Consider the following 12,592-nt stretch of genomic DNA (forward strand, 5'->3'; position numbering starts at 1 on the left):
TCAGCCTATCTTCATAGAGGAGGTGCTCCAGTCCCCTGAACATCCTCGTGGTCCTCCTCTGGACTTGTTCCAACAGATCCACGTCCTTTTTATGTTGAGGACACCAGAACTGCACACAATACTCCAAGTGAGGTCTCACAAGAGCAGAGTAGAGGGGCAGGATCACCTCCTTCGACCTTTTTTTCCAATTTTTAAAAGCACATTTAGTCTAATCCATTGCATACATTTCTAAAGTTTCTATCACTTCTGTTTCCAGGCAGTCATTAGGTGATATTCACAAGCTAAAGAATAACATATTGCACTCCACATCCCAAAATCTTAGGTTTTATGGATTCCTAAATGCGAGCTACCATATTGGGCAACTGGGAGGAGGGAGGGGAAAAGGGAGCAATTCCATGAGTACAAAATCTGACTGTGCAAAGGGCTACGTGGTAATCTGAGAAACATTGAGCATCTTTGTGTTCTACTGAATGAAACTGAGTTGACTTTGAAGGACAGGGCACAAAATGAGAAGTAGTAAGTTTATGGAAGTGAAACACATCTCCAGTGGGATATCCACTGAGGGAGAGAGAGCATTAACACCCAAAGCTTCTTTTAGTGGATATTCCTGACTGCAGCTGCGTGTTTGCAGCTGCGGACAGCCCCAGCTTGCTGGAGAACTCGTTCTGCACGGTAGCTAGATGTGAATCCCAGGTGAACACAAGTGAACTTTGCCTGCTTACTTTTCACAAGGTAAGAAATCACTGGAACCTCCTTTCCAGACCTGTCCTACCCACAACAGACACAGGAAGCGGTGCTCGAGGTTGATTCAGAGAAATCTCCAGGCAGAAACTGGCCAACAGAGTTTCAAGCTGACAAGCAGGTATTCTTTATTGCAGCGCCGGGAGACACAGGGGATAACTCCTCCTAACGTGTGTCCCCATATTGCTACACAAGCCATCCTTATATAGCCCCTGGGCACACATACATAGTGATGAGGCTACATATGGATTACGTCATTTTCCAGAGAGTTTCCCGCATGCATACAAAAATGTGATGGTGATCTTTGAGGGTCGTTTACTTCTCCCAGCAATCTTCATAACCAGCTTAATGAACATTACAGACATAGCAATCATCCTGTCCTTCTACTTATCAGTTAGTTTAACTGCTCCCATCCTGGACATCTGCTAGTCCCAAATACTCCCCATCCCCAGGTCCAGTTTTTCTAGTCTGCTTTTCATACACTTTTTGTACTGAGGTCCTAAGGACCTAAAACGATGTCAACTACCTTCAAGCATCGCAGTTACTTTCCATTACAAAGCCATCAAACTTAACGTTACTTAGAACTGATTACATTGTGTGCTTTTCTGCCTCCTCGTCTCAAGCTAAACACAACCACGCTTCCTCAAGCCATGGTGCACCATGTGCCCAGCAGGTCGAAGGAGGTGATCCTGCCCCTCTACTCTGCTCTTGTGAGACCTCACCTGGAGTATTGTGTGCAGTTCTGGTGTCCTCAACATAAAAAGGACATGGATCTGTTGGAACAAGTCCAGAGGAGGCCACGAGGATGATCAGGGGACTGGAGCACCTCCCATATGAAGATCAGCTGAGAAAGTTGGGGCTGTTCAGCCTGGAGAAGAGAAGGCTGCGTGGAGACCTCATAGCAGCCTTCCAGTATCTGAAGGGGGCCTATAGGGATGCTGGGGAGGGACTCTTCATTAGGGACTGTAGTGATAGGACAAGGGGTAATGGGTTAAAACTTAACCAGGGGAAGTTTAGATTGGATATAAGGAGGAAATTCTTTCCTGTTAGGGTGGTGAGGCACTGGAATGGGTTGCCCAGGGGGGCTGTGAATGCTCCATCCCTGGCAGTGTTCAAGGCCAGGTTGGACAGAGCCTTGGGTGATATGGTTTAGAGCGAGGTGTCCCTGCCCATGGCAGGGGGGTTGGAACTGGATGATCTTCAGGTCCTTTCCAACCCTAACTATTCTATGATTCCATGTGCAGGGCAGGTCGCGCAGACAAATGTCAGCAGACAGCAGAGCTCTCCACAGGAAACCCCCCTCTACCCACGCGGATACCGCACACAAAGGCCAAACAGCGCTGGTGGCTCTTCCCTGCCGGTGTCACCGCCGCACCCATCGCCCTCCTCACCCTCCCTCCCGCTGCAGCACCCAGAGCGGGGAGCCCCGACTCTGGGGGGGGGGGGTCCGGCTCTGCCCGTTGGCACCCGCTACCCCGCGCCTCCCCGCAGGCACCGCCGCCGCCATCGAGCAGCTCGGCCGCTCGACACAGGGCCCTGCTGGGCTGCGCGGTGCGCGCCGGCCCTCCCCGGAAGCGGGGCGGCGGTTGTGGTGGTTGGTGCGGGAGGCGGCGGAGATGGCGGTGTCGGAGCAGCTGTACCCGCGGAGCTCCATCGAAGATGACTTCAATTACGGCAGCAACGTGGCCTCGGCCAGCGTTCACATCCGCATGGGTAGGGACCGGGGATAAGACCGATACACCGTACCCCCCTCTACCCCCCCCAGCCCCTGCGGAGAGGCCCGGCTGGGCCGAGGCCTTGCTGGCCCGTGGCCCGGCGCTCCCGCAGGCGCTGTCTGTTGGCCCCGCCGCCCGTGGCCGTTAGCTGGGCTCGGGTTCTGCGCTGTTTTAACCTGCTGTGAGGGGGGAGCCAGGGCCTTGCTTAGCCCAGGTTAACGATCAGTGATGGAGGTGGAGGGAAAGCAAGGAAAATCAGTTTCCGGCTATAGATTCTGTCGTTAAGCGTAAAGGGGGCACGTCTTTATTATCAGAGGGATTAAACCAATATATAATAAACTTTATTTCCCCCGCAGTGATGCGTTTTGAAGCCCAAACATCATACATGAGGGGCATACCTGCCAAAATTGGTGCCTAGTAGAGCAGTTTAAGCAGGATACTGACAGAGCTGACTTTTATCTGTGAGGGGTTGAAATGCTGTTGCTTCCACTGAAGTGTTTGTGTGCTATAAGGTCATAGAATCATAGAACAGTTAGGGTTGGAAAGGACCTTAAGATCATCCAGTTCCAACCCCACTGCCATGGGCAGGGACACCTCGCTCTAAACCATATCACCCAAGGCCTCGTCCAACCTGGCCTTGAACACCACCAGGGATGGAGCATTCACAACTTCCCTGGGCAACCCATTCCAGTGCCTCACAATCCTTACAGTAAAGAACTTCCTCCTTATATCCAATCTAAACTTCCCCTGTTTAAGTTTTAACCCATTACCCCTTGTCCTATCACTACAGTCCCTAATGAAGAGTCCCTCCCCAGCATCCCTATAGGCCCCCTTCAGATACTGGAAGGCTGCTATGGGGTCTCCATGCAGCCTTCTCTTCTCCAGGCTGAACAGCCCCAACTTTCTCATCCGATCTTCATACAGGAGTGATGCAAAGGGTTAACAGATGTACAGGGGGGTTAGAGTTGAGCCACTTGCTTAACAATGTTACTGCTTGCTCATGCTTATGTACATGGTATTTATTTGCAGTGTACAAGGGGATAGGTCAAACCGCTTACTTAACAATGTTACTCATGCTTATCATACTCGCAATGTACAAGGGTACATTGTACATCAGGATCAGGATGCTTGCTTAACAATGTCATTGCTCACTCGTGATTATGCTAGGACAAGATATAAGGACATAGCTATTGTCAAGAAGTCGGGACCATGTCCTGATTCCCATCCTTTGGACGCCTCTGTTTATGCTAGAACTAGATATAAGGACATAGCTATTGTTAAGTATGGACCGTGACATGATTCCAGTCCCTTGGACGCCTAGGCCGGCTGAAATTGGCTCTGGGCTTGAGGAAGACTCATTTACTTCATCTTGCGACCCTCGCTCACAACCACCAGGAGGCACTGCGCAGGCGCAAAGGACTTCTTAGCTCATTATACTACGAAGCAGGGATAGGACATGAATATGTATAGGTGTGTTGCGCAACCTCATGCATATGTATAACTTTAGAGGATAAATGTAAAGGGGAAACAACACTGTGGTGCACATGCTTTTGGAGGAGTGACCCCCCATGCACCTCAGTGCTGAATAAAGCATACCTCCTTTACAACTTTAACAAGTTGTGAAGTCTATCCGCGCATCAGGAGGTGCTCCAGCCCCCTGATCCTCCTCGTGGCCTCCTCTGTACTTGTTCCAACAGTTCCATGTCCTTTTCATACTAGTGGTCATGAGGTATTGCTTTGCTGTTAATACGCAGGTCTCAAATGCTCTTGTATAAGGTGTTTAATCAGCGGTTCTTGCTGGAATAGTTAGAGGGTTATTGGGTGTATCTTGGAATAAAAACAGCTGTGTGCTGTGAAGTTTTCATTAGATATTTCTGATAAACTGGAGGCCTTGTCCTATGAAGATAAAGTTTTATCTTGTTTGGAAAATAAACAACATAAAAGAGCTCTTGCTTTTAGCAGAATTGCTGATGCATTTAGTAATGTGGGGAGAAGGCTGTGATAGCTAGCAGGCTACTTCCAGGTTTGTTCAGCTTATTATAACAAAATAGGCCCCATTCCCTCTTGGATACAAGCATGTTTAACTTTACCTGCTGCACACGGGTCATTCAGCTTCTCACAGTATGTGCTTTTAAACTTGTTTAGGCTGTGCTACTAAGGATTGAATCCATTATCTCCATAAGCTTACTCTTCAGAGCGTTTTACCTAATGGGTTTGGTCTCCTTCCATATGGGGAATATCTGTATGATATATTTGTATGTGCCGAAGCACTCTTCAGAATTCCAGAACTATGAAACCTGTTAGCTTAATTCTGGGATTTTTAATTCTTTTCTTCTAAGTCTGTATCTGTGAGTACCCATTCAGTATGATGCAAGTTACAAATTATGATAAATTACATTTAACATGGTGAAAGGTCAATCAGATAGATACTACCATACGTGTTCTTCTCACTTTTATGGCAGTTTTTGGCTTCCAGGGAACTTGCTAGTTAATCTTTCTTCATTTATATCCATTAGCTACCACTCATGTGATGGAGATTTTACACTGTTATCAGTTTCTTAGTGAGGTTAGGTATATGTAGTTTTTAAAAGAGTCTGAAGTTCCTTGCAAATGTGTTTTGCATTTGTTTTGTTACCATTGTTATTGTTTAAATACTGTTGTCCAGGAATAAATGTAATTTTCCTGGAATTTGCAATTTTTTGAAGGAGAAAGAGCTTGCCATTTAGCTCTGTGTGTTTTCACTGAATAGTTTCTAATGATTCCTTACCAAATAGAAAATTTCTATCTGATTTACTCTTGAACTTTGTAAGTGTAAATCAAAAATGATTTCATTTTTATTTTCCTTATTCTAGCTTTTCTGCGAAAGGTCTACAGCATTCTTTCCATTCAAGTTCTTCTGACCACAGTAACATCAGCAGTTTTTCTGTACTATACTGGAGTGCAGGCATTTGTTCATGAAAGGTAAATACTAAAATGAAATGGAGCTGGTTATCCTGTGTTAAGTGTAGTTTATGTAGTTTGTTGCTCTGGAACACTTCAATATTACTAATCAATTTTATACCCTGTGTTTTGATTCGTGATAGAAATTTTGTAACCTGGTTAGGAAGTAACTTCTTCTCTGACATTTTCCCCCTTGGTTTATTATTAGAATTTATTTTTATTATTAAAGTTTATTTTAACCAATATTTCATTAATAGTCCTTGGTATAATAATTATGCTATGAAAACCTGTATATGAATTGGAGAACATCTCAATTATTGACATTTTTTGGTTTATGTTCTAAGTATCTACCCTTACTTTTCATCTGTTTGGAATGCTGTTGTTTAGGTGCCTGTTCCAAAAAGCTGAACCGTGTCTTTTTTTCTCCCCTTGCCCCATCTTCTCTTGGTTTTTGGTTGTTGTTGGCTTTTGATTTCTGGAAAACTGGTCTGCTAAAATTCCCATGGGCTTACTTCTTTCTGCCTCTCAGATTTTCTTGGGACAAAACCAAGTCTCAAAACGCAAACTGTGGTGAATGGGCAAGGGTAAAGAACAACTTGGTGGAGAGCACTGAATACGGTTTCTGATTTTCAGACTTTGCTTTTGCTTTCATTTCAAAGCCCAGATGGAAAAGGAGTATCAAATGCTGTATAAATGTTTCCGTGTAATCTGTACTGTATGCAACAGAGGTTGTAAAACTACAATTTTCTACTGAAATCTGATTATTTCAGATCATCCTGCTCACTTAGAAGTGTTGCAGTTTTGTGATTGATTATGGTGCAGTTCTTGTTTGGAGGGCTGCTTGGATGCTTGGATCCCTAATTCTAGGGATACTTACTGTTCAGTACTAAATTCTTTTGGTGCAGTTAGTTTAACTAACTAAAGCCAGTTCCCTGAATGTGGCATTCTTAATAGGTTAAAATATTACATGTTCTTTAATACTGTTAGTTTAGTACAGATGGATTTTCTTCTTCGTACGGGTTCATTTCCAGGTGATGAACTCCTGCGCAATCTTCAGTTTCTGTATGAAAAAATGTCTTGTGATTGCACTGTTTTTAACTGATTATAGTAGCATGTTTTCAATCAGTTTTATTGTAAAACTTGCTTTACATTTCCTTTAGCTATATGGAGCAGTACCTTATCTAGGTGATCACTTAAAGATTACTTTGATATAAACTGGCTTTTAGTCTTCCAGTTCTTCTTTCAAATTTTGATGACTTTTTGTATGGAACTTTACAGGCCTGCCTTGCTTTTGATATCTGGTTTGGGATCTTTGGCTGTAATAGTGGCACTGACCCTCTACAGACACCAGCATCCTGTTAATTTATACCTGCTTTTTGGATTTGTAAGTATTTATATAAATTCAGTTTTAATAGTCCCTAGAATATCTTTCATTGTGATGAACTCCTTGAAGCAAACTAGTGGTGGGTAGTTGGTTTTTCTTGTATTCCTCAAAAGATGCCTTATAAACTTCCAAAAGCCTTAGTTACTTCTTGGAGATCCTGTTCACACCTTGTTTCTGGAGAGCCTCTATGTCAGTTTTCTTCCAGTATCTTTTTAGGAAGAGTGTTAGAACATGGAATCAGATTGAGCAAGCTTCCCCTTGCCTACCCTTTGTGTGTTTAATTGTATCTGTCCATCTGCTCTCACTGTTCTGTTAAGTTATATTGCTCAGTAGGAAAGGAGGAGGCATTTCTGTTACCTTATTCGTTTATTGGCCAGCCTCCAGCAAAGATCCAAATACAACCAGCCACACGTCTTTAATAGTTGGCTTTTTGATGCTGAATTCTGGGCATGTTTTGAACACAGGCAGAGCTGTCCTCAAATTCCAGTCTCCTGCCTGATGTTGCAGATTTCTAGATACGGGCTAAATGTTGATCTTGGATATTTTGGCTTATGTAGCAAATCAGTCTTCTGGAAAGAAGTCACAGTAACACAATTAGAATTAGATGCTTTAGGAGTTGCCTGAATTACATTTGTGATCCGATGGGGTTTGCTGTGTAAGTAAATAAGACCTTTTTAATGGTAACACAGATGTATGCTTCCTGAGTTTTGAACCCTTGCAGGAGAATCAGATGTTTAAAAACTTTCAACAAGTTCAGCTGTGGCAAGGAGTGATGTAATAGTTTGGCCAAATGTGATGTGGGAGTGTGTGGCATGACAGTGTAAGTATTGCCCCTCAGTTTAAGAAGGACAGGGACCTGCTGGAGAGAGTCCAGCGCAGGGCAACTAAGATGATTAAGGGAGTGGAGCATCTCCCTTATGAGGAAAGACTGAGGGAGCTGGGGCTCTATAGTTTGGAGAAGAGGAGATTGAGGGGTGACCTTATTAGTGTATATAAATATATAAAGGGGGAGTGTCACGAGGATGGAGCCAGGCTCTTCTCAGTGGCAAACAATGATAGGACAAGGGGCAATGGGTGCAAACGGGAACACAAGAGGTTCCACTTAAACTTGAGAAGAAACTTCCTGTCAGTGAGGGTGACGGAACACTGGAACAGGCTGCCCAGGGAGGTTGTGGAGTCTCCTTCTCTGGAGACATTCAAAACCCGCCTGGACACGTTCCTGTGTAACCTTATCTAGGTGTTCCTGCTCCGGCAGGGGGATTGGACTAGATGATCTTTTGAGGTCCCTTCCAATCTCTAACATACTGTGATACTGTGATACATTGTGTAGGAATAGTAGGAGTCAAACCCGTGATAAATCAATCTAAACAGAATATAGATTAAATATTCTGTTACTTCTGGGCTCTTGGTTCACAACACAGAGACTTTTGTCACATTTTATTGTAATGAAACTTAATTTGAAATTAGTTTTTAGAAAAACTCAGGGCCCATACTAGCCTTCAGCCCAGACATTGGTATGTATGGTTTTAAAGTTAGCTGTTTCAAAACAAGGCCAAGTGGGAAAAGGAAGCTGATGCAGACACTTAGCTAACAAGACATTGAGTGTATTAATTTTATAGCCCCTTGAATAGTGTGTAAGAAGTGTGATAAGAATGCTGTGTGCTTTGAGTGGAAAATCTAAATAGCATTTTTGTATAGGGGCTGTCTCTCAATTCATTTTCAGTTTATGTTGTGTTCTTTTTATGTAACACAACAAGTTCTGGCACAGTTGGACACTATGATTGCCATTTTCTGGTTGAAAACTAAACGTGTTTTCATATACAAAGATTTAGCTAAGGTAATGCATGCTGGGATTATGTAGCAGAATGGACTCATTGTGCGTGAAGTCTCCATGTAAGTGTTTTGTGGTCTGTTTTGTTGGGTTTTTTTATCCTTGTAATTTTTTGTTTTTTACTTTTTGTAGACCCTGCTGGAAGCACTGACAGTTGCTGTTACAGGTAAATGGAAGCCATCCTATTGTCTGATTCCATAAAGAAACTGGAAAAGGAATCCAGTATGTTGTACTGATTGCCATCTGAGATTTCCTAATTGTGACTAAAATGATAATATTTGTTTGAAAATCTTAATGACAGTGGTACGAGTTTAGCAAAAAACAGGGACTCAAGGGAGGAAGCTGGATTCTGATCCAGAGCTGAAACTGTACAAACCTGAAGTCAGGAACGAGCTGTGTCATCTGTTCTTTCTGTAGAGCCAGTCATCTGTTCTTTCCTGTAAAGCAGCTCTGACCAGAGCTGATTGGCAAGTGAAATATCCTTATTTTCTCCCTCAGTTTCCTCCAGAGTTTGGAGAGTTCTGTACTTTGTTAGGGTTGAGGTGCAGCAGCGTGCAGACAAGTCATCACCTTCCACTATAGCTTCTGGCGTAAGATGAAGCCTCCTTGTTGTGGCTTGTGATCTCCTGAGGAAAAAAAATAATTGTTTGGGGAAAGGAAAGAAGGAAGAATTAAGGAGGAAGGAGGGAAGAAAAGGCTCCACTCGTTTGTGTTATCTTTCCCATCTAAACAAAACTTTATGAGCCTTTGCATAGGACTGATTTTTTTTTCCCCTTGTTTCATTATAATGAAAAATTCGGATAGCTTTTCCCTTAAGATCTCTCACATCTATGCTTAAAATACTTTTTTTTCTTTTTTTTTTTAATTGTGATTAGGGAAGATCTGTTATTTCCATTTAAGAATCTATAGCTATAAGGTGACTGTCAAACTGAGCTAGTGCAAGGTGCATGAGTTCTGTGATCATGATTTTGAAGTGCAAAGACAAATGCAGGCGTAATTTGCTTTTCTTGTTCACAGTTAAGAACTTTTGTCCTGTCTCTGAAAGTTTAAACTTCTGTTTCCTCAAAAGATAACTTCACAAATACGTGGTGTAGTGTTCTTTAAATGACACTTTACTTTTTCTGTTCATAGTGAGTTTCTATGATGTCTCCATTGTCTTGCAAGCCTTTATTCTTACTACTGCTGTATTTCTTGGACTGACTGCGTATACCTTGCAGTCAAAGCGAGACTTCAGCAGATTTGGAGCAGGGTATGTTGTCATATTGATGAGTTCTTTTCTTGTTTTCTTGAGATGATTTGTCCTTTTTCAAAGCAAGCTTTGCAGGTATAGTAAGAAATGCAGGTCAATAGAACCTGCTTCAAGGGGGTGAGGGTGTTAACTCAGTAAATTATTAATTTTATGTGGTTCTGCTTTCTTGGTAAGAAATTATTTTCTGTGATTATGAATCTTTATAATAATTAGACTAGAAAACTAGTTTATCTGGGTTTTTCACTGAGACAGAAGGCAGCTGCTCCACATAGTTTTTAAAAAAGTATTTAGAACGTAGCTTTTGACAGCTTTATAAAACTGAGTTTTACTGCTCATACCAATGAAAACCTGGCATCTAAGAATTATGGGCAGTTACTTACCAAATATAATGTGAAGAGGTTTTAGAAGAAGGGGGAAAGATTGTAAGTAAAATTTAAAAGGAAATGTATTCTTGTTCACAGTTGGATGTGTTTTTTTTTTCAGCCTCTTCACTTGCTTGTGGATTTTAATCTTGTTGGGTTTCTTGAGGGTAAGATGCTTTTTCAAGGTTAAAAAACATTCTTTAACATAAAACTCTTATTCTAGTATAACAAAAAGGTTTTAGACAGTGCAATATAGCTTAATGAATGAAAATCCCTAACCAGATCCATTATAGATCATGCTGGTGATCTTTTAACTATTCATTTCTAGTTCAGATTTTTTTGGGATGCTGTTCTTAATGAAAAAGTGGTATTTGCATCAATTGACAAAATTTATCTGTTGAGATCCACTACTTGAGACAATGGAAAGGACATTGGGGGGTTACTTGTGTTTTGTTCTTCTAATTTTTTTGCTCTTAATACTCTGGAGACCAGAGCTTCCTCTCTTTTGAGTGGAGACATTTTTACTCAGTTAAAGGGATTGTGGGACTGAGGACTATATGAAATAAGAACACTGAAATGTCATAGAATAGAATAGAATCATAGAATCATAGAATAGTTAGGGTTGGAAAGGACCTTAAGATCATCAAGTTCCAACCCCCCTGCCATGGGCAGGGACACCTTGCCCTAAACCATATTACCCAAGGCCTCGTCCAGCCTGGCTTTGAACACTGCCAGGGATGGAGCATTCACAACCTCCTTGGGCAACCTATGCCACAATATGTTGTCATCACAATATGATATTTATGTGTTCATAACAGTAAAAAGAAAGGGTGCATCCTTGTTTGAAGTGTGACATATCAATACGCAGGGATTTTAATATTAAAAAGAAAATCGCATTTACAATTTTTGTTCACGTTTCATTTGCCTCCAGCTGTTTTTCTACAGCGAGACAATAGAGTTGGTGTTTGCTGCTGCTGGAGCTCTTCTATTCTGTGGATTTATTATTTATGACACCCATTTGCTGATGCACAAATTATCCCCTGAAGAATACATACTGGCTGCAATCAACCTCTACTTGGACATCATCAATCTGTTCCTGCACCTACTACGCTTACTGGAGGCATTTAATAAAAAGTAGTCAAAAGCAATGTGGTTTGACTATAGTGAATGAAAAGTTACACGTTTGGATGATCTGCAGACTGTGTCATTCTGGCTTCTGGAGACTGAGCCTTTGCTACTTTTTCATTCCATGAATATTTCTCTCTCCTTAGGAAAAGAAGAAGAGGCTTTTTAATGTAGCTACGGTTCTTCTTTAGATTATATATTTTATGGAGTTACCATGCTGTCATCGTTTCAGTCACTTTTTGAATCACTTCATTTGCACTTGACAGAATTCACGATTGAGAATTTGCCAGCTTCTGTTTGCTCCAGAAGGAGGCCTTGGTTGCTATTCTGTAGCTGCTAGAAGTGTTTCCTATGGTATTACAAGTATGAGTACCATGTAAGAGTAGCCCAAGCTTATCATCTTGGACTGTTTTACTAAGCTAATTTGTTTTTCCCTAGTTTTTGTTTGGTAAAATGGAATGCTGTCTGTAACAGAGATACTCTGTTCTTGCTCTGGGCTGTCAGGTCATTCTGGAAGCTCAGAGGGTTTTAAAGGGAATGTTCTTCGTTGAAGTGTTATTTATTGCCTGATTTTAGTGTTCTGGAAAATCATTTGGAGATGGATTCTGGCATTTACCAGTTTATGTAGATGAAGGTTAATGGCCTGTCAATAAAAATTGGAACAACTTCAGTCTGTTCTTGCAGTTGAGGCTGGAGAACTTCAGAGTGCTGAAAAGGACAGAGCACAATGGCTCTCTACTGGACAGGCAAGTGTGTGCTGGCAGGGCAATCGTGCTCTGACAGTGGCTGCTTTCCAACCTGTTGAGCTCCTGGAATGGCAGGCAGGGTACAAACAGTTTAGAAAGGCTTTCTTGCTTCACAGTATTGAAGTCCAGGTCTTGTTCCTGCTTGCCTGTCCTGTCAGGTTAACAAGAAGACAATGCAGGGCTTGGTAAACGTCACGTGGCCTGCCACTGGAAGCGACTATGGATGCTTTCCATGATGGAACTTGACTATTGAATTATGGAATCGGAGAATCAACCAGGTTGGAAAAGACCTTTTCAGACCATCAACCGTTACCTCAGGGCTGCCAAGTCCACCACTAAACCATGTCACTAAGGGCCACATCTACATGTTTTTTGAACACTTCCAGGGATGGCGATTCCACCCCTGCCGTGGGCAGCCTGTTCCCATAGCTGAGCACACCTTCGGTGAAGAGATTTTTCCTAATACCCAGCCTAAACGTCCCCTGGCACAGCTTGAGGC

The 12,592-nt window shown here is 42.4% G+C and overlaps 1 protein-coding gene across 2 annotated transcripts; it reads left to right on the top strand.

Moving 5' to 3' along the window:
- Window positions 1-2,321: 2,321 nt before the first annotated feature.
- Window positions 2,322-12,017, top strand: TMBIM4 (transmembrane BAX inhibitor motif containing 4). 2 transcript variants are annotated; one of them, XM_061348483.1, is made up of 7 exons: window positions 2,322-2,454; window positions 5,309-5,417; window positions 6,675-6,780; window positions 8,744-8,777; window positions 9,743-9,860; window positions 10,344-10,389; window positions 11,154-12,017. In XM_061348483.1, the coding sequence occupies exons 1-7, from the start codon at window positions 2,358-2,360 to the stop codon at window positions 11,358-11,360; spliced, it is 717 nt and encodes a 238-aa protein (XP_061204467.1). In that variant the 5' UTR covers window positions 2,322-2,357; the 3' UTR covers window positions 11,361-12,017. The 2 variants fall into 2 exon arrangements, with proteins under 2 accessions (XP_061204467.1, XP_061204468.1); XM_061348484.1 differs by lacking the exon at window positions 10,344-10,389 and having other exon boundaries at window positions 11,154-11,368.
- Window positions 12,018-12,592: the final 575 nt, after the last annotated feature.

This window comes from Neopsephotus bourkii, unplaced genomic scaffold, assembly GCF_033783945.1.
Source record: "Neopsephotus bourkii isolate Nb327-2 ecotype Australia unplaced genomic scaffold, CSIRO-AGI_Nbou_v1 NB_359, whole genome shotgun sequence".
Taxonomy (NCBI): Eukaryota; Metazoa; Chordata; class Aves; order Psittaciformes; family Psittacidae; genus Neopsephotus; species Neopsephotus bourkii.